Genomic DNA, 21,207 nt, shown 5'->3' on the forward strand with positions numbered 1-21,207 from the left:
CCGAGCAGGGTCATCTGGCAGTCTCCGGCCACCTAAATTAGGACCCGGAGACTGCCAGATGACCACGCTCGGAGCGCCGCCCACCGGAGCAACAGTGGCGCGACGCTCGGCGAGGTAAGTAAGAAGAAACCTGACCATTGAGACGCTGACTCGAGTATAAGCCGAGGGGGGCACTTTTCAGCACAAAAAATGGGCTGAAAAACTCGGCTTATACTCGAGTATATACGGTAGTTGTTTTTGATTATGCATAAAAATGTATAACGGACCGTAAATTACCCATTACCCTGTCATACATTTTATATCCACTCCATGCAACATATTTTTACATAAGATGCATTCTCAGAAGACCCATACCTATCTATAGATATATATCTATAGCTATAGATATATATAAACATTTATGTATTTATTTATTTTCGCTTGTTTGTATGTGCAATCTTTATTATTGGGCACGTAATGTTTGACAAGCTGAAAAGTATCCTTTGTAAATACATTATAGATTCATCAAGGAATGATTTACTAAAGGATTGGAGAATGTTCACATAACAATTTGGGTGAATATTCACCTTAATTATGCAGTCATGTGCAGATGAGATGAGCAAAATTTGATTTTCTTTTCACATGACTGAATAACTGAAGTGAATCTTTTTACTTTATATTGCGTGAACATTCTCAAATCTTTTAGTAATTCAGCCTCACTATGTCTTTTCGGTTACACAACAATCTAAAAAGTCTGTTTTTAATTCTCGTTAAATTAGGGGCATATTTTAAAAGTCAATGAATGTAATTTAAAATACATGAACCAGTAAGGGACACCTTCATTGAAGGTTTGGTGAATTCATATTCATTTGCACTATACTGGTACACAAAATACTTAAAACTTTTTTGTGCATTAGATTGGCCTTGTGTTTTATTCTCTTTTATTATTTTTTACATATAATGTGTTTGTATCCTGTACAGTAATAGTAGCATACTTAATGTGATAATTTAATGTGGTTGACATCCAAGTGCTGAAACCAGAGATCATGTTTTTTCCTGAAGTTTGTTTTCTCATTAATATTAGCTGTCAACATTGTTTATTTTACTGTTTATAGCTTCCAAGAATTGTTTTTATGTTTGTCCATATAGTTTTTATGTTCCACATTAAGAAATGTAGCATAGTTTAACTGTTAGCATAGTTTTCTGTGTGAGTCAGTCAACATTTTATTTGTGCCGTTTATGTGGTAGTAATAATTGCCATATCTGTCTTTGTTTTGCAGTCATGTACTGTACAGACCCGGGAGAGGTAGAGCACTCCGCTCGTCTTATTTCAGACCCAGTCCTTCTCGTGGGTACTACTATCCAGTACACTTGTGACACAGGCTTTGTGCTTGAAGGAAGCTCTCTTCTGACCTGCTACAGCAGGGAAACAGGAACCCCAATCTGGACATCCAAAATCCCACACTGTGTTTGTAAGCAAATCATATCTTGTCTTGGAAATGGCTCACTGTGACTGTACTGCCTGGGGTTAGTGTTCTTGTTAGGCTTCCTCAGTCAAATCATATGATTTATTGGTCCTTGCCTATGATCTGACCATCAAAAAGGAACCCTGACCCAGCTTATCTATGTCCATTTGCTGCTAATTTGCCCTACCAAGTACCATAATGTGCATAATCATGATTTTATTTTTTTACTGCATTGAGTGTGCCCTAATTATTAACAAAAATGTATCTAATTTGTGTATCACTCAGCTGTAGATCCTCAAATCATCTCTGAATTCATGCTGACACTGTCCTTCATTCTGGAGGGGGCTACTTTTGTTCCCCGTGGTCCCTGTGTGTGTTGTAATGTAGTCACCGCTCCAAATTCTTGTGATTGACTACAATCCCACATTTAGCTTATTAATTTGTATTGAAATTATAGCCTAACACGGGAGTGAGCTTGGAGCGGGCGCTACTTGTAAACACTGACCTTTTCGCTGTGGATTGCAGCTGCATTCATGAGAAACCATGCACAAATGTTCACATGAAAACCAACACTTCCAGGAGTGTCGATTTCTTCGGTTCTCCAACAGCTCTCACTGGTTCCTCCTCCTATCCTCCACATCACTACTGACGTTTTCCTGTGGGGATGATTTTTACAGAGCCGAGCAGCATTCTTCAGTGCAGGGTGTAGGTCATATAATTATTTAGAGTCCTTTACTGATATGCCTTGGGGAGTTTAGTATAGTTACTAGGATTTTGTAGACTTTGAGTACTTTGATGTTATTTTTCTGAAATATTGAAAGTTGCCGTCATTTCTATAATAATATTAAGCAAAATGTGGCCTTCAGTAGATATAATGTGGCCTATTTTAAAATTTATTCTACTCATTAATCCTGCTTCGAACTCTAAAAGAGGATAACTTCCGTAAAGTCACCATTCAAATGAAAGTTTAGTTCTAGGTAGATTTAATATATGTAGTTCCTCCTCTGAAACCCTATACATGCTTCTTATTTCTAGTTTTGCATGAGAGACAAACATTTTTCAAGTAATAAAAACAGTTCTCTGTATGTAAATCAATATGGTAACAGGCAATGATCCATTTCTTTTTTTAATGTAGACAAGCCTCACTGATAGCAGAAATTGCATTTTATATAGAATGAACTTCTCTTTTCTTCAAGTGTAACAATTGCTGAACAAACACTAAATTGTGCTAGAAAGGCACCAACACGTTTCCCCCAAATGAGGAGAGTTAATTGAACAGTTAAGAGTATAATGCAGGTGACATAAAGACAAATGGTATTACTTCCAGAAAGCTTAATTTCCCCATGTAAACACTCTATTAGTCACCAACTTCACAAATTAGACATCCTAAGCTTTACTTGGTCAGCTGATACAAATTCCAAAAAACACTTTCTAGGACTAAAAGTTATAAAGTAGAATGTGAAACTTCATAAATAATAACAAATTTAAAACACATACGGGTCTATTCACTAAGCTGCCGAGGGCAGCCGAGTGAACAACCGACCACAAGTGAAGTGAGCCGAACACTGTTCGGCTATTCACTTCAGGCTTGTACGGTTGAAATCAGCCGTACATCGGCTTGCTTCGCATGGCTTCGGGTCGGCCGAACAGGCTCAGCATGTTCGGCTGACCCGAAGTGCAGAAGGAGTTCGACTCAGCCGATCCAACATCTGAATCGGCTGAGCCGAACCTCCGGCAGGCTACTCACTGCTGTTCGGCCTATTCTTATAGATGCCGAACAGCAGTGAGTGAATAGCCAAATGCCGCTGAGCTGCATTCAGCTCGGCTGTTCTGCTCGGTCCCTCAGAGGTACCGAGCAGAACAGAAAAATAGTTTAAAAAGTTTTAAAAAAGTAAATAGAAAATGATTGTGCGGAGCTAGCAGTGACAGCTAGCTCCGCCCAACAGTTTTCTATTGTCCGGCGGTTCTGCTGCTGTTAAAAAAAAAAGGGAAAAAAATCTCCCGGGCGCTCTGGGAGCCTTCCGCTCCCGGCCGCCAGGAGAGAAACACTAATTGATCTTTTTTTTTCTTTATTCTGACACGGAGAACTGCAGCAGAGGGCGGGTACAATGCTAGTTTACTATTGGCTATTGCAAATTGAAATAGCCAATAGGAATCTAGCAATGCATTCCAATGGGCAAATTACAAAATTACAAAAGACAATCTACAAAATGGTGTCACTATTCAAATGTGTCAAGGGCAGCTTAATGCCCAAATATAGCCTAAATCTCTGTAAGCATCTATAGAGCTGAGATTGGCTGGGCTACATTTTCAAAACCAGCAGACACATTACTGGTCCATTCTGCCCTGGTGCCCTGAAAAACAACTGCTGCTAGTGTAGCCCTTATTCCTGTTGTCCCTGTACCTGAAATTATAAGTATTTACATACATACATTATATGATTTAGATTATTGGTCTTGAAGTAGTGCAAAACATTCTTTTTAGGCCTTGTCCTTAAAGCCCAACTCTGAGCACAATACACTTACTGCAGTAAGCTGTAGAAGTCCTTTGTGGCAAACTTACATGCCTTAATAAGATTTCCCTCCATCTCCTTGCAAATCTAAAGTAAAGACTGTGGTTGCATCTCCATCCCCCTTTCCTCCTGGTTATAACAAAGCAATTGGCCCCAGGCTCCATTTTGTATGAGGTAGATATTTGACTATATTAATGAAGTCTATGAGTACTGCAAGACTACAGCGGGAGCCAGCACAGAAGTTCAGCAGGAGCTGGACTTCCACCCACAGGTATACTTAATCTTATTATGGGATGTGAGTTTACAGCAAAGGACCTCTACAACTAACTGAACTGCAATAAGTTTATTATACCCGGAGTTGGGCTTTAAAGAGGAAGTTCACCCCCTTATCTTTTTCGCTGGGTCGCCCTTCATTATCATGCCTAGCAAATTCAGCTGTGCTCTGCAGTAGCCCATTTTGCTGGTGCTCACGAGTCCCGTTCGGCCATCCTTCTCTTTTATGTCATCTGGGAGGCGGCCACCTCTTCCTGGTTCTTGCAGCTGATCACCTGATGACATGCATATGCCGCAGTGCATCATCAAGGGCCCTTCTTCAAGAACCAGGAAGAGACAGCCGGCCCCCTGATGACACACCACATCGCATGGGCTGTAGATTGCCCTGAAACTTCCTGGGATATGTGGCTGTGGGCAGTTGGCTGTGGGCATTTGGGGGATGCCATTCTCCCTAGGCAAGAAATCCAGAATTTCAGGGTTGTTTTTTTTTTTTAAAAAGGCAATTCCAAGAAATATATGTGCTATTTGTGTGAAAGGAGGTGGAAGAGGAAAATATGGAAAGCGGGTGGAGAGGATGAAGGTCCACTTTATCTGCTTAGCATGTTCCTTTGGACTTCTTTCACAACAAAAGGGAATAATAAAACAGGTGTAAATAACTATCCATTACACAAAATGACACAGTCAGTTATTACTGTCATAGTCAAAAGTGAATAGTGTTGTTCATTCTGCTGTACACATTTAAAGTGTGTGCTCCCTCTGAGTCTGAAATAATAAATGGAAAGTAAGTTGTTTGTTTGGAGGTGACTTGCCAACATTCAGTCTCCATCATATCAGCAGATCTATTGAATGCATTGATTACAGCTGTCACAATATGTTTACCGCATCAAAGAGATAGCCAAGAAATCAATACAAGGAAACACCCATACAATTATATACTGCCTCTGTGTCAAAATGTCAACAAATTTGACTCTTCCTTTTGTCCTTGTAATTTACTGTCTCACTTATTATGTCCGTTTTGCGAGCTAAAATGTTTTGTGAGTGCAGTCTTTTGTCAGAATGGTGGAGAGTTATTCGAGCAAGACCGAATGTCTCCATCTACAGATTAAAACTGGTGTTCCCTGTTCATGGTTCATAGTGAATTAAAAACAACCGTCAGAAAAATTAGGCATTGGAGATAATCTACTGTTAATGTACATTAAATAATGATAAAGAAATATAAATATTTTTTTATTTACAAGTGAGTTTATTTATTTACACACAAGAGAATAAGGCAGTAAAATATTAGGTTGTGTGTAATAAGTTTGTTTTTAAATATGTGCGCATAAATACCATGCGATCAGATGGCATTGTCGGTATTAATAGTCCCCCAAACTTCAAGGTGTGAATGCTAGTGAGAGGCTATTAAAGATGTAAAAGGCTTAAAAGTGAGCTTTTAAGAGTATTTCAATCAAAATCCAGAAGTAGAAAGAGGTGAATTATGATATACTGTACAAAGTATAGTTGTTATTATTATTGAATACTGCTGTAATGCAAAGCATGTATGCCCATTACCATAGTTATGATCTGGCATTTGATATATGTAAAGTTGGTACAGAAATGGTGTGCTACGTCTGCATCTTTTCACATTCTTCACCATTTAGTTCAGTTTAATATGACGTATATTGGTTTGTGGTGAATTTTATTTTTTCTTCGTAAATGTACACTTTTACACATTTATATAAGTATACTAATACTAAGTTTACTTATAAGTATACTAATACTAAGCTTAAACAAGTATACTGATACAAACATACTGATCTTTGATAATATTGCTTTCCCTACATATAATCTTTCATGCAAATAAAAATTAGGGCCCTTGTCGATAATACAGTTGACCTCCTTTATAACCTGCATTTCACTAACTTCAAACGGGTTTTGCATTCCCATAGATTTGTATGGGCATGCAAAACACATCTGATGTGATCAAAAGCCCATCGACACAGGCCCTTCAACAAAGTGCATCTGTGGCACACAATTTGCAAAGTATGCTGGGTTTTCAGATCTAGCACTGACTTCATTAATGTTAGCAACTTCTGCCTAACCCACCAATCCACTGTTAGAAAGGGGTGTATGTCCCTCCACTAAGTCATTCAGCTGTGTGTGTAACCTAATCTCCTGCTATTAGAGTCTATTCCCAACATAGACTACTCACAATATATTAGTTAGGCTATTCACAATGTAGTAGTTAAGCATCCTTTTAAAAACTGGGAACTCTAGCCTCAATCTTCCGGTGGTAAATATGAGATGTTCCTATGCAATATTTCGTATTAAACTACCTTGAACATAATATAATATGATAATATATATGTAAAACTACTATACATTTCCTTCAGTATTCCTATGAATCCCTGTGTTTATACATGGCTTTTGGTGGTTGTGTGTTTTCCAGCTGAAGAATCCCTTGCCTGCGACAATCCTGGTCTACCAGAAAACGGCTACCAAATTCTCTACAAAAGACTCTATCTCCCTGGAGAATCACTGACTTTTATGTGCTATGAAGGCTTTGAATTGATGGGAGAAATCACTATTAAGTGCATCCTGGGTCAGCCTTCTCAGTGGAGTGGACCTCTTCCTATATGTAAAGGTACTGAGCAACTCCATCTTTACTAGTTTTCCCTATTTGTAGTCCATTATGTTGGTCATACACACAACAAAGTTGATAGAGACTGTTCACTTTGCAAAGCCAATGTTTACTGAGCTCATGAAACAATTTGTTTATGCTTGCTTCTTCTTGCACATGATTGGTTAATTGAATTGAACACAGCTTATCTACTAAGCATAGTGAACATTTCAGAAATTCAGCAATTTAGCCCCTTTTAGCCATTTTTAACCAGCTTTCAATTGCAACAACTGAACAGGACAATGCATCCTACCCAGTGGCATAACTACAAATCATGGGGCCCCATACCAAAACTTTGGGGCCCCCAGCTAACTTTGTCTGTAGTGGCTGGCAGTGTCAACTGTGACAATAAGTGTCATTGATCTTAACAAGAAGTACAGTATGTATCAAGGTAAGGCAGTAGGAGAGCTGTCAACATAGTCAAAACACTACTAGGGAGTAATGTTTGGGGTAAAAGTTATTGTAGTACTAATTATAATAACCATGATATTTTACATTATTACACATATTATTATTATTATTATTATTATTATATTGTTAAAAAATTAATGTTCTTGCACACACTTACTCTTCAACCCTAATGAAAACTTTTTTAAACTTTTTGTAGATCCACAAACCTCAGCCCTCCTATAAGGCTTTACCAGAGGTGAAACTCTGGGATTTGTGACTGCATTAGAAATACAGGGTTAAATTCAGTCTGTAGCAGAAGTGACTAAAAGATCCTGAGCTCTTATTTCAGCCCTTCTATACTCGAAACCCTCACAGTTTGTTTCTTAATCAGTCTTTCTAATAGGGCCCCCTCCTACCCCAGGCCGCAAAGCAGCAGCATGGGCTGCCATGGCTAGTGGTTAGCCACTGAACCTACCATCAACAATGACTACTAAAACTGATATTCAAAACTGTTGATCTTAGGTTTCCCTAGCTCATTTGATTGTTTTTGCCAAAAGTATTAAAAATAGTTGAAACTACCTAAAAATTCTCATGTGTATGGCCATCATTGGTCTCCTTAGTCCTCTGTCCGTAGGAATGCTACACCAGAAAATAGAGAAAACTCACTTCAAATGGTCTCTCTGCTAAAGGATGTTATTTTGTGCCCTTCTAGCATCAAAGGCGATTTATTAGATTTAGCTTACATTTACCCAGCAGTGAACAGCAGCCTTTTGAGAATAATCCTATAAATCATGTTATGTCACAGAACTGTGAAATAAAAAGATTTTTTAGGGACATACTGACAAGTCCGTCTCCTAGACTTTAACTCTTTTGTCAGAAAAGTTACTGGTTGATATGCTCACAAGTAAATGTTCCTAAAATCAAATTATTCTTTATCCTGAATTGGCCTTTGTGAGCAGATGGTCTTTTCAACCTCCAACACGTTCCATGTCACCCAACAGAGACATTAAAAGTGAGCGAATCTCTGCTAGGTAACACAAAACAAATGCTTCTACAGTTAGAAGAGTTGTATAACTTGTTATCCAACAGTGCCTGCTTTGGACAGAATAGTATACAGTACAGCATCTGGCAAAATATGAGCTTCTGATTGCAGTAGCTTGAATGGCTCTATTATGTGATAAAGCTTATTACAAGAGATGTAATTTTTCTGACTCAATCAATCAGTCGTTTTTGTTACTCATTTTAAAGGTTTAGTACCTACTGACTTATGTAACACTGTTATATATGCTGCACAGATTTTAACTATTTTTTTTCTTAATTCTTTTAAACATTAGTTCATAAACACATACTTATGTAAAAATGTTGCCAAAGTATGCATGTTTATTCACTGTGTACCCACCCTGATGGCAGTTTAACCATAATGGATCATTGGCAGTCAGCTGGAAAAAATCCAGTTCAAGCCGACTGACCTTTTTCCCCCAGAAGCAGAGAGGATGACTTGAACTAAAGTAGACAATGAACTGGCCAGACTATGCCACATTTACTTTAGGGTCTCAAAGGACTTTACTTTTACTGACGTTGTCTTTTAAATCTTCCCTTCATCCTTCTCAGTGGAAGCCACATGCTTATGTACTTACCATACTGCCAAGATCTTCACTGAGTGGCCCTGCCCTGCGTTGCACAACACACACAAAAAAAGTCCCCACCCCACCATGGCCCATGTAATTACCCAAAGCAATTCCATCGTTCCAAGGGCCATACTAAAAGTGAAGTTATGCTTTAAAAGGTATACAACCTTACTGTAAAGTAGGATAATTGAGATTAAATTCTGGTTAAACCCATTTCTATAAAGAAACAGGCCGAATGTACAAGGTTATGTCTATGGGGAGAATCTTTAGCAATATATTATCTACAGAGAAATATAAATAAATATTGAATAGATCAATAAATATTCCAAATGGAAGGTGCTTCCATGACACGTTATCGCAGAGCATTGTTATAAGAAAGCCCAGCACTGTCTGCTTACTTGTTCAACTGCTAGAAGAGAGAGGGTGAGACTCTCCTTTAACTTATTCAGCTGCATCTATCTAATATTGTCTTCTGTTATTGAGATCTATTTACAAGAGAAAGCCAATTTAGTGGCTTTGAAAGTTCCACGTGCCGGCTACAAGTCATACATATTAGATCTTCATGTGCAGTATTTAATATTTAGCTGACTATAAATACATAAATAAATGAAAACCTTTATGAAAAAAAATATAATGAATAAAGAAAATATGTATACACAAAGACTATGGGGTCTTTTCACTAAGCTGCTGTAGGCAGCCGAGTGACTAACCGACCCGAAGCGAAGTGAGCCGAACGCTGTTCGAATATTCACTTCAGGCTGGTACGGCTGATTCCAGCCGTATATCGGCTGAAATCAGCCATACATCGGGTGACTTTGGCTGGCTTCGGGCGTCGGCCGAACATGCTGAGCATGACCCGAAGTGCAGAAGGAGTTCCACTCCACCTCCGACAGGCTACTCGCTGCGGAGCTAGTAGTGACAGCTATCTCCGCCCAACTGTTTTCTATTGGCCGGGCGGTTCTGCTGCCGCCAGAATAAAAACAACGGGAGCCAATATCTAATAGCGGGAGACTCCCGGAGCGCCCGGGAGAGTTGGGCTGTCTGGAGATCAGTGTCCCTGGTTACCTGGTAACCAGGGATGCTGATCTGTCCGTGCAAGTGGCCAGAGCCCAGCAGTCAGTAGCAGGCTGTCGGCCAGCTTCGGCTTTCACCTCGGCTCGGCCGAATTCGGGAGCTGTACGGGCTATGGTGAATAGCCCGTACAGCAGCCCTTCGGTTCTACTGAACCGAAGGGGTCCTGGGGCCGAAGCTAGCCGAAGGGTCAGCCGAAGCTACGGCTAGATCCTTCAGCAGCTTAGTGAATAGACCCCTATGTATTGCCTTTAAACTTTAATCCAAAATGACTCAGGACATAGCATATTAAAATATCAGTTGTTGTACATTCATGGGCACAGTTTGCATTTTGAATAGTAGTGGTACTGTAGCTCTTTTAAATAGGTACATTTTATTATAGCTATACTGGTCTTTTGAACTGAAAATTGGAATTTAAATGTTCTGTATATCCTGCTACATTTCTTAGCATGTTCTGTGGCCAGTGGAGGGTTACTGGAAACAAGAGGCATTTTCAACACATCTTTTAGACTCAATGCTTTATCGTAATTGACCCAGCTGCGTTCTTTATGGAGTATTTATATAGAGCAATAGGAGGAGTTACAAGTCATCAAACTCCATTATTGCTTAATGTGGCTGTTCTGTCTTCAGCTCCCATTCAAATATACTAAACCTGCAGCCAGAACAACCTCATTAATCAGTAACAGGTTGATAAATGACACCCGCAGTGTTATACGATCTTCGAAACTCGACAGCCAAGAACATGCATTTGCTTCTTTGCATGGAAACCTTATTCTTGATGTATTGATTAAAATAGAATTGAAGCTGGCAGTGCTTTGATATTCCTCCCAGTAAACAACTAGTATTATAAATATACTGCCATTCCAAGCTAAAAAAAATATGGTAGCTAATAAACTGTGTTTGCTTATATAATGGTATATTCACCTATTTATTAATATAGCAGATTATATAATTCCTGCTGCTGGTGGGCACAACAATGCATCTGGTTATTGTTGTTGTTGTTGTTGTTGTTAGACACTTGGTTAACGTGAACATGTGGCCTAATATCAACCTTCAAGTATTAACATATTCTTAACAAGCAGTAACTCAGCTTAAAACAAGATCTCAAGGTCACAACAGAAGCACTAAAGTCCTTCAAGTCCTTCTTTTGGAGGCTTTGCTCTCCAGTCCTAACTTTCCCTGAGCACCTTCTCTGTGTTTACAGTAGAGATTAGAAGACTGCAAAATCTTTGTAGGGTGGAGAAGAAGGGTGAGCTAAGCTGCTTAGAGAAAAAACTTGCATGATTTCAGTGCTTCTGCTGTGAACTTTGAGAATGAATTGCTCCAGAGTGCCCGCGGCTTCAGAGGTCAATCATTGTTCATAGCCTGGTCACCGGCTCTTCATAATTTGCTGGTTGTAAGTAAATCAATTCCAAATGCCATTCTTTCCGGTGCATATCACAGAATTCCAGATGAAATTGTATTCTCTGTTGTAGAAACAAAAATGCTATTCTTTCCTCCAGTCTTGAACATGAGTTACAACTATAGAATTGCAACTCTAAAATGTGCACACCTACCTCAGAGGTTATTTTCAGTATGTGAAAGCTGGAGGAAAACGAGGAATATAACTGAACATGTGACTCATCATTTTTAACTTGTGAAATGCAAAGTCAAACAAATACAATTTGTTTATGCAACATTTCCTCCACTGATTCATATCAGCTCTGCATGTAAACTGTTATGACTGTTATAAAAAGCCATTTCACAAAATATATTTTAAAAGTCACTGATTTTCCGTTTCATCTCCTGTAGCTACACAGGACAGGTTTGAACATGCATTACAAGGTAAGTGTCTGAAGTTATGCAACCAAATGGAATGCGTGCTCTTTAGCAAATGCCATCAGTAGGACTTGAAAGATCATGATTTAAGAAAAATGTGACCCAGCATATCCTAGCTACCTGGTGCGCACAAATTCCCTATTTGTTTGTAATAGGCAGTTTAGTGTGGCACCAGCTTATCTATTCTGAAGCAGCAGAGAAGAATTTCTCTGCAATATTGATTGCAAAAACAGACAGAATTCCCCATGGCCCCCAGTGCAACTATCCTTGCCAATACACTGTGAGATGGTATAAAAAAAAAAAAAAACTTGCCTTCAAAGTGCTACAATGTCTGCCCTGTATGACCACTTTACTTGTTTTTAGCGAGCATTATCTTTTATCTCATGAATTATTCATTAAATAGACAGGTGTTTTCTATGTCTGTTGTTTGTTCAGTAAAAACATTATTCTTAATTCCCAAAATATCAATATGCGATTATTTCTTAATTCTCACATTCTTCGTCATAATTCCGGTGCATTTAATGCACAAGTTTATGTGTAAAACAAGCTAATTTTCATCTACTTTGAGAAAGACCTGCTAAAAATGAATGATTACAACTCTGGGTAGATGTGGCTTCCGGGGTTCTTTGTTTACTATAACAGCATATTAGGTATAATGATGTAATACACATAGATAATATTACATAATTCTCCAGGATGGGGAACATAGACATAAGGAGCTCAGCCTGGACAGGCCCCCCTCTTAGCTTTTCACAGTGCTGAAGGCCATATATCAGCTAGACCGGGGGATATGCTTACTGCTTATTTGCAATAAAGATGCTAGCCCCATGCCTAGTGTTATGGGATGTAGCATCAGGAGAGGGGAACACTGGTAGTCTTTTTTTTTTGGAAGTTTGATTATGCAGGCCCAGAATATTGTAGGTCTCCCGATTGTATACAAATGTTTGCTGATGCGTTTGACATTCTATATTCATAATTCCTTTAAACCCCATTAAACAGTACCATTAAAGTATATAGTCAAAACATTGTTGGGTATAGAGTAGGTAAGAGTTATAACCCTTGTCAAATGTGTTCATCTGTGTACATGTATAAAGAAAAAAAACATAGGACATAAATCTTGAAGCTGGTTTTACTAGAAAGAGTTTACTGTATGGTAACAAGACAATTCAAAAATATATGAAACTTTAGAGAATGACCTTCCATCATGACATCATGCCATAGAACAATGACAACAAAATAACACCTATTATGTCAATACTTAGTGGTCAGTGCCAGAATCTTGCCAACCATCTGTCACCTTAAATATCAGAGATGAGTCAGGCAACAAGTGGGTGAATAAAGATGATGGTCAGTTGTCATAATATGACTAACCAGGAGGCAGTCACAAGGGCTAAATATTTATTTCACCTTTCCTTAGAGAGACCCTGCTGCCTGATCATTAATTTCAACCAAAATGTTCCCATTAGATTATTTGTGCATTTAACGTGGGCACCACTATCTTGGATGTGATGTCAGCAGTCCATAAGACTTAGAGCTTTCACTCAAATGACACTCTACAGCAGGGGTAGTGAGTTAAAATTCAAGGTGGTCTGGTGACTCCCTGGAAAAACACCTTGACCCCATGTCGATGAGGACAAGGGCCTCTTCTCCACAACCCTGGCCGGGTGGTTGTGGGTGTCTGCGGGCAGGGGGCTTATAGGAATCTGGGTGCCCCCTTTCTTAAAGGGGGCAACCAGATGCCACCACCCTTGTGAATGAGTAAGAGGTAGTTATTACCCCTACTCATTCACCAAATAGCTCTGCTTATAAATAGCATTTGGGAGCTCCAGACTGAACCATGGTCCCCTATTTAGGGATTCATGCTCTATATAATTCCCCTTCGCTCTTCCCCAGCTGCTACATGAAAGAATATGTTGGTAGGTGAGGGGAGGCGCAGAGGAGCTGACCCAACACAGGAAGTAATTAGACACTCCCAGAAGAGAAGAGGGCTAAGATATGCAGGGAGGGAGTCGGTCATGCTAGACTCTTCCTGAAGTAATTGGAATTTTTAAGCATGTTCAAAGGCACATTGAAAGATCATAACAATAATTTATGGAAAGGAAAAAATTCAATTTGCTGTGCTTTTACCTGCCATTTTCTAAGTTGGTGACATGTTCTCTTTATGTTTTGAAGATTAGTTTGGATACCTGTTTGTTTTATTCTTCAGATAGTTATATCAAGAAACAATGTTTTTGTCCTAAAAATGTATGTCCTTATGTAAGATTCAAATTTGATCAAATGTTTTCCATATTCTGTACAGTGGCAGAAGCAGCAGCAGAAACGTCTTTAGAAGGAGGAAATATGGCATTAGCAATATTCATCCCTGTTGTCGTCATTTCAGTTCTGCTGGGAGGAGCATACATTTATATTACAAGGTACGTCATTGTAATCCAGTAACTCGGAGTAGGACAGCGATTCAATGATCCAATGGCAGTCCTAATGTCACATTTAGCTGACATAAGCTACAAACGCTTGCTTGGTGACAGTTTTTTCTTTACTGCTGGAGGCAACAGTAAACAGTCAATGGTCCCTATGGGCAAACATGAAGATTAACCATAAATTTGCTAATCAGCTTCAGTGAAGTGTAACTGTGAAGAAATCCCTTTCGGAACTTTTAAAATGCTTTCCAAATCTGGCTAAATAGTGCTGCACTTCAGCTATTTTTCTATTCAAATGCTTTGCACTGCACTAGGCAACACAGCCAAGGACAAATGTACACAGGGGCACTGCTGCTTGTATGGTTTAGAAAGCTCTAGCAGTAAGCAAGGGGCAATCAGGCTAACCTTAGTACAGCCCAGCGCAAAAAGGGCATTTCAAACAGCCATGGTCATTTAAACAGCCATACAAACAAGGAAATCTGGTCAACCCATCAAGTTGTGTTGGTCCACTCACACTCAGACCTCCAGGCTTTCGGCTCCAGAACACCCTAGCCTTCCTAGGACACTTCTACCTGCTGTCTGACATACACCTGTGCAAAATTTCTCATCCAGCCTGGCCTGTAAGATACAAGGACAAGCTGTTGTTCAGTAACCAATATTGCACCACTCTTCACCTTCCAGGATGCCTCTTGAACATATACAGGAGGGTCAAGCTGTGGTAAGTGGGTGCACCAGCAATCCAGGAAGCAGTTGGTAAACTAATCGAGTTAGAAAAAGTTGATGGTTAGACAAGAACAAAGCTGAGAGTAAAGTCAGGGGTTGCTGCCAAGAGTAACTGGAGCCAAATGTCAAAACCAGGCAGTGGATCAAACACTAATCAGGAATTATGGTAAGATGAGGGCATTTGGAGTTCTAGCAAGGTCAAGACTACAGGGAAAATGTGTCCGAGAGACGGTTGCATGCACAAGCTATTAAACAGTATGACAGCAATTTGAGCATGGAAAAAGTTAGGTTTAAAAAAGGAAGCCTGACTAATCAGTGTACTGATGTGGCTTGTCACTGTTCCCTAGCTGGAGAGTATGCCTGAGAACACAGGGAACACTTGTGCATATGTGTGGACACCAAAGAGGGATTTAGAGAGGTTTAAGACCAAGCTGAAAGAGCCAAAGGACAGTGAGAAGCAGGAAGAGCACCAGAGATAACAAATTCTGTGTGACAATAAAAGCTGGATACACATGCATTTTAGTAGGAATCATCCAAAATTAACTGCCTTGGTGACCTTATTCCTTCAGCAGAAGTTTATCATTAGATCAGCTTTTGCCAAAGGAACATGGAAAATCTTCAGCTGAATAAGCTGCAAGCTCCGTTCAGGTATGCTGACAGTGGTTGGTGATTGTTCAACGTGGATGTAGAAATTTTTTGTTTATTTATTTTGTTCAGCCTGCATTTTGAAAGAAACAGAATAGACCAGTGTATGACTTACTTAAAAAACTTCCAGGAGAATAAGCCAATAAGGACCTACATGCTGCTGACTGTTCAATGTCCAACTGCACCCCAGATAGAAGGGTGCATAAGGGGTGCACCGCAACATGCCCAAGCAGAAGTTAATTTAATAGGAGGATGCATTAATTTTTTACGTTGAGTTCAACTTTATTATTAATAATACTTCATAAGCATTAAAAAAAATAAATACTGTTTATACTATTGAATCAGAAAAATGTCTAGATTTAGTTAATTAAATTGTATGGCAAGGCTGACATCTAGTGGACAGTTTCTAGTATTTACACATGATATTCAATGCAGTTTCAACATGTGAATAAAAGGTAATTGTGAGATGCAATAAAACAGAATCAATTAAGTATAAGCATTATATATTGGCTAATAAGCCAACTAAAGTAACATGAGCGCTGCAAATGCTAACTGCTTGCATCTCAACCACCATGTTATACATGTGCTCATATAGTACATCAACCCAGCATTCATGCCTTTTAGCTTACAAAACACTCGTATTAAAAATGGCAAAACCTCACTCATGGCTAACATTAGACATGTGCAATTTGCTTCGTTCTGAATTGCAATTCGTACAAATTTCTGTAAATTCAGACATCCAGATGTGTCTGAATTTCTGAATGACAGAAATAACGAATCTGAATGTTTAATAACAAAATTTGTATACACATGAATTTCATTCGGAACGAAACACAACAAGTGGGAGATCTGTCATTTACCACCCTGTGGCTTCTCTGCACCTGTATCCCAAATGAAACAAACTAACACAATAATGTTACAAAATTGAAAATTATGAAAGAAGCTGAGAGATCTATGTTATTCTGTAACAGCTTCTGCTTCTTTGAGGACACTTCATCACCAATGTAAAGAATCTGGCAGCTGTCACAGAATACACTAAAGTGTTTAACTGTTCACAGAAATAATAAAACATTTTTAAAAACAGCATGCAGTCGTCGTCCCCATTCATACTAGACCCTTTAGGTCTGGTGGGAATGTTAGGAGGGAGCCCTGATGTAAAAAAAAGAAAAAGGGCAGGTCCCCCGGCAATTTATACCAGACCCTTCAGGTCTGGTAGGAATTTTAAGTGGAACCCCCAACACCAAAAAAAATTTGGGGTCCCCCTAAAATCCCATACAATACCCTTAATCCGGGCAGGAAATGGGGTGGGGGACGAGTGAGAGCCCCCCTTCCACCATACCAGGCCACATGCCTTAAGCATTGGGAGGGTGGTTTTCCGGGGGGGACCCTTTCTAAGGTGTGGTGTGTTTATTTACATTTTATTTAACCCTTTAGTGAATGAGTAGGGGTAGAAGTACTCCTTATTCATTCACAAGGGGGGGCAGCATCTGGATGCCCCTTTACAAAAGGGGGTACCTAGATGCAGGTGGGCCCCCCTGCCCGCAGACCCCCACAACCACCGGACCAGGGTTGTGGGGAAGAGGCCTTTGTTCCCATCAGCATGGCTAGTTTTTTTGTTGTTGTTTTTTTTTACATCAGGGGGTCCCCCCTAACATTTTTTTTGTTTGTTTCTGTGGAGTGTCAGAAATTCGTATTCATACAAATTTGAATGCCAAAACGAATTGACTTTCAGACCCGAATCCCTAAAAATGAAACAGGGAAACATCCAAAATGAAACACATTTTTTGCCGCCTTACATATCTAGCTAACATATTCCAGCAACAGAGGTAAATAATACGTACAGTTGATCAATGTCTTAATTCAGTAGTATATATATATATATATATTTACCGTGTATATATATTATATATATAAATATTGTATATATCTACAGGTAAACCAAAGGGGGCATACTGCCATCAAAGAGCTATTGTTTTTCTTGCATAGAGCAATATATGATCACCTTAAGTCCATTCAAACTTTGTATGAGAAAAGTTGGAAAAGTCAAGAAGAAGTTGTAATTGAACAACAAAGGGTTGCAACTATTGTAATGCAGGTACAGGCATATCAGAATTTGGCAAATACAAATTAATTGTATAGATTGTAAACAGTAGACTACCACCACATACTAGCACTAATATTAAATTGATCCACTGGGTTGGAAAATCATAAGATGGTTTTAGCTGAATAAGTAGACCAGCACCATTAATAAAGTTTCATCTATTTGTGCGTCTGATATGTACTCTTGTGGGATAAACGACAATTATTCGATTTCACCAGAATTAGAGCACTCAAAAATGTACAAAGGGATCTGAGGAAACCTAAAAGCTTGCATATATAATAGCTTGTTAGCCAATATAAGGTATTACTTACATTTTAAACTTTCAGCACCCAAAAATTTCATTTGCCTTAATCTTTTATAATAAACTGTATTACATATGAATAGATATTATCTGATGTATATATATACCCTAACCTCAAAACAATATGAACATTGTGACTACTACCGTCAACTGAATGCACAGAGCAAGTAATTGACACATAAAACATATAAAACAAACAATCATGCAAGATATGGTGTGAATCCAATATCAGTAGGAAACCAATATCCCATGTATAGTCTCATGTGCTCACTTGACATTTGCTCTACCAACATGGTCGTGTGATGCCATGACATTCATTAGAATAGATTGCCTCCTGCAGTTTTTCCAGTGATAGGCACTGTGCAGTTGCATCATGAGCACATGATTATAGGCTCACAAGACAGTCCATCTGAACACAAGCTGGTGATGTTTTCTATGGGCTAATAATTATTGGCCTATTATTTCCATTTGAAGTGTAAAGGGTACATTGCTTGACTTTTTTCCAGGATTAAGCGCACAAGGTCACTTTTATTTGCCGACCATTTGTTGCAATGCTATATGTTCTATCCTTCTGGACACATGCCAATACAGGGCTCTGTTGTGAACTGGTACCATTGAAAACAAGACTATTTCCCTTATCCTTGTATTGGGATTGCACTGCGCAACCAGGCCCAAGGCAGGCGGTGTGAACGAGCCCTAAAACCAAACTGCTTGGGAACACATACAGCTTGTTGACCTATTTTTGAAACATGGATATCTGAGGTTCATTAAAGTAGATACACTGGCTTATGATGTCCATTTAATAAAATATCAGCTGGAGAAACCCACAGGTAAATTCATTTCTAAACCCATATGGATAGTAGGTTCCATTATGCCTAGCATGGAACAATAAATTGGTGGATAATGGTTGCCAACCAGACTATTGTTTCTGTTCTTTCCTTTGCCTCAACTTCTGCCAGACTAATCAGGATTGCTTGTACAACAGTGATTTAATATTGGTGCTGTAATCTGCAAGAATACTAGTTTCATAGTTGCAGCGCAGTATGCAAAAGTGCGGGACTAGAGATCATTTTGAGAGTACAAGAGCACTTTAGTCACATGTTGATTTTTTTTATATTTAGAGAACGCTGATCTTCTAGGAGAGAACAAACCACCCATATATATTCAAAATCTTGTTGGGGCAAATCATTGTAGAGCACTTAGATTATAATATGGAGATTGATATAAAAGATACATAAACTGCAGTAAAATAAGAGAACACTTTGCATAAACCCATATAAATGAAAACCAGCTTGTGTTAGTCAGATAACAAAATTTATGTTCAATATATGCCCAGACTTTAAAAAGACAATCTGAATATCTTGTTCTCTGGCTACCAAAATAATCTCTTTTGACTACAGTGTATTTGTGCTATTTTAGGTAGAATGTTCTGTCAGGAAGAACAGTGATATTTACTAGCAGTTATTCAATAGTGCTACTGCTCAAGGTTGCTGTGTGCTCTGATGTTAGAGACTTTTGTTTATGTTCAAGGTTGTTTGTATTTTCCCACCTAGAACATGTACTTAGCGGCTTGCTGAAGGCTTTAATAACACTCTCACACAGTACATCCTTCTCTAGCACAGTGACTGACACAAATAGAGCAGACAAAGTTCACAGAGACAGCATCGCAGCTGAAAGAAAACAATAATTTTATTGATGTGTGAACATATTCAGGTGGAAAAGATCATGTTATCAAAGGGTTAAACTACAGGGACCCATAACCTCCGACTACTGAACAGTTTACCCCACTTGCTGGCAATCACTTCATTTAGAGCACATTGATATTTGCTAAAAAGAGGTTAGAGTAGAAGGAAAGGCTAAGTTACAAAACAACACGTTTCTTCCCTTTCTCTCCGCATGGCCAGTTTTGCAAATTACAATGTAAATACCTTTATTGAGAGCCGACAATGGGGATGAATTTCATAGTGCAGTGACATGACCTGCCGGTGTCCACTGCTCTAGCCATCGTTTGTTGGTGGGTGAGAGAATCTCCTACCGGCATCCGCATCAACAGCACACAAAAAAGTGCTAAAAAACTATTTCCACTGCAATTTGTGACAAACGTATGTATTTAAATCAGTGTTAATTTTGTCGCTTTATAATTTTCATCATAGTTATGATGACTAGGGATGGTCCGCCGGTTCCATTTGAACATGAGTTTGAATCGAACATCGGCCGTTCGAGCTTTCGCCGAACTTTATGGGATGTTCGCGGTCTGTTTGTCCGTGCAATGTCCCATACTTCAAAGAGTCCTCTGAAGCTCTAATTGGTTAAATACATGCACCTGACCACAGGTCAGGTGCAAGACTTTGCCCAATCAGGGCTCAGTACTCATCTGGAGCCATGATTGGGCAAAGTCATGATGACTCTGCCCAATCCTGTCTCGCCTATCAGATGCCGGCAAATGACACAATTTGGCAGAGCTAGCTGTCACCGCTAGCTCCGTCCAATTGTTTATGTTTTCCGACAACTGTCAAAATGCCATTATGTGGCGGGAGTCGGCGGGGAGTGGACGGGATAGCGGTCATCATTTTTTTTAAATTATTATTTCTATGTATTTTTTATTGTTTTATTTTTTATTTTGTCATCGTCGTGGACAACACTGGACGTCGTGATTGACCATGGATTTCGTCAGTTGATCCACGTTGGTGAATTACGTCGGTGGTTTTTTTTTGTAATAAAAGACTTGTCAAAAACATGTGTTTTGTTGGGGGGTTTTTTCAATTAAAGGATTTTATCAAAAGTCTGGACTTTTGAATAACTATTTTATTTAATCCTTTATTGAATGGGTAGGGGTACCCCTTACTCATTCACAAGGGAGGGGTGTGGCATCTGGGTGCCCCCCTTAATTAAAGGGGTACCTCGATGCAAATAAGCCCCCTCGCCCACAGACCCCCACAACCACCAGGTTAGGGTTTTGGGGATGAGGCCCTTGTCCCCATTGGCATGGGGACACCCTCCCAGTGCCGAGGGCATGTGGCCTGGTGTGGGAGGGAGGGGGGCACTCGCTCGGTCTCCCCCTATCCGGCCCTGCCAGGCCTATGCTCGGATCAAGGATCTGGTATGGAATTTTAGGGGGACCCCACGTTTTTCCCCCCATTTTGGGGGGTGGGGTTCCCCCTAAAAATTCCTACCAGACTTCAAGGGCCTGGTGTGACTTAAAGGGGGAACCACACACACCGTTT

The 21,207-nt window shown here is 39.4% G+C and overlaps 1 protein-coding gene across 2 annotated transcripts in view; it reads left to right on the forward strand.

Annotated features, from left to right (window-relative positions):
* The window catches only part of SEZ6L (seizure related 6 homolog like), a 309,976-nt gene that overhangs the window by 276,826 nt on the left and 11,943 nt on the right, over positions 1–21,207 (forward strand). For both annotated transcript variants that reach the window (XM_018564635.1, XM_018564634.1), the window contains 4 exons: positions 1,260–1,451; positions 6,659–6,853; positions 11,770–11,802; positions 14,096–14,210. In XM_018564635.1, coding sequence (XP_018420137.1) covers positions 1,260–1,451; positions 6,659–6,853; positions 11,770–11,802; positions 14,096–14,210 — 535 coding nt within the window. The remainder of the gene's footprint in view (positions 1–1,259; positions 1,452–6,658; positions 6,854–11,769; positions 11,803–14,095; positions 14,211–21,207) is intronic.

This window comes from Nanorana parkeri, unplaced genomic scaffold (assembly GCF_000935625.1).
Source record: "Nanorana parkeri isolate BGI_ZX_2015 unplaced genomic scaffold, ASM93562v1 scaffold767, whole genome shotgun sequence".
In the NCBI taxonomy this organism is placed as follows: Eukaryota; Metazoa; Chordata; class Amphibia; order Anura; family Dicroglossidae; genus Nanorana; species Nanorana parkeri.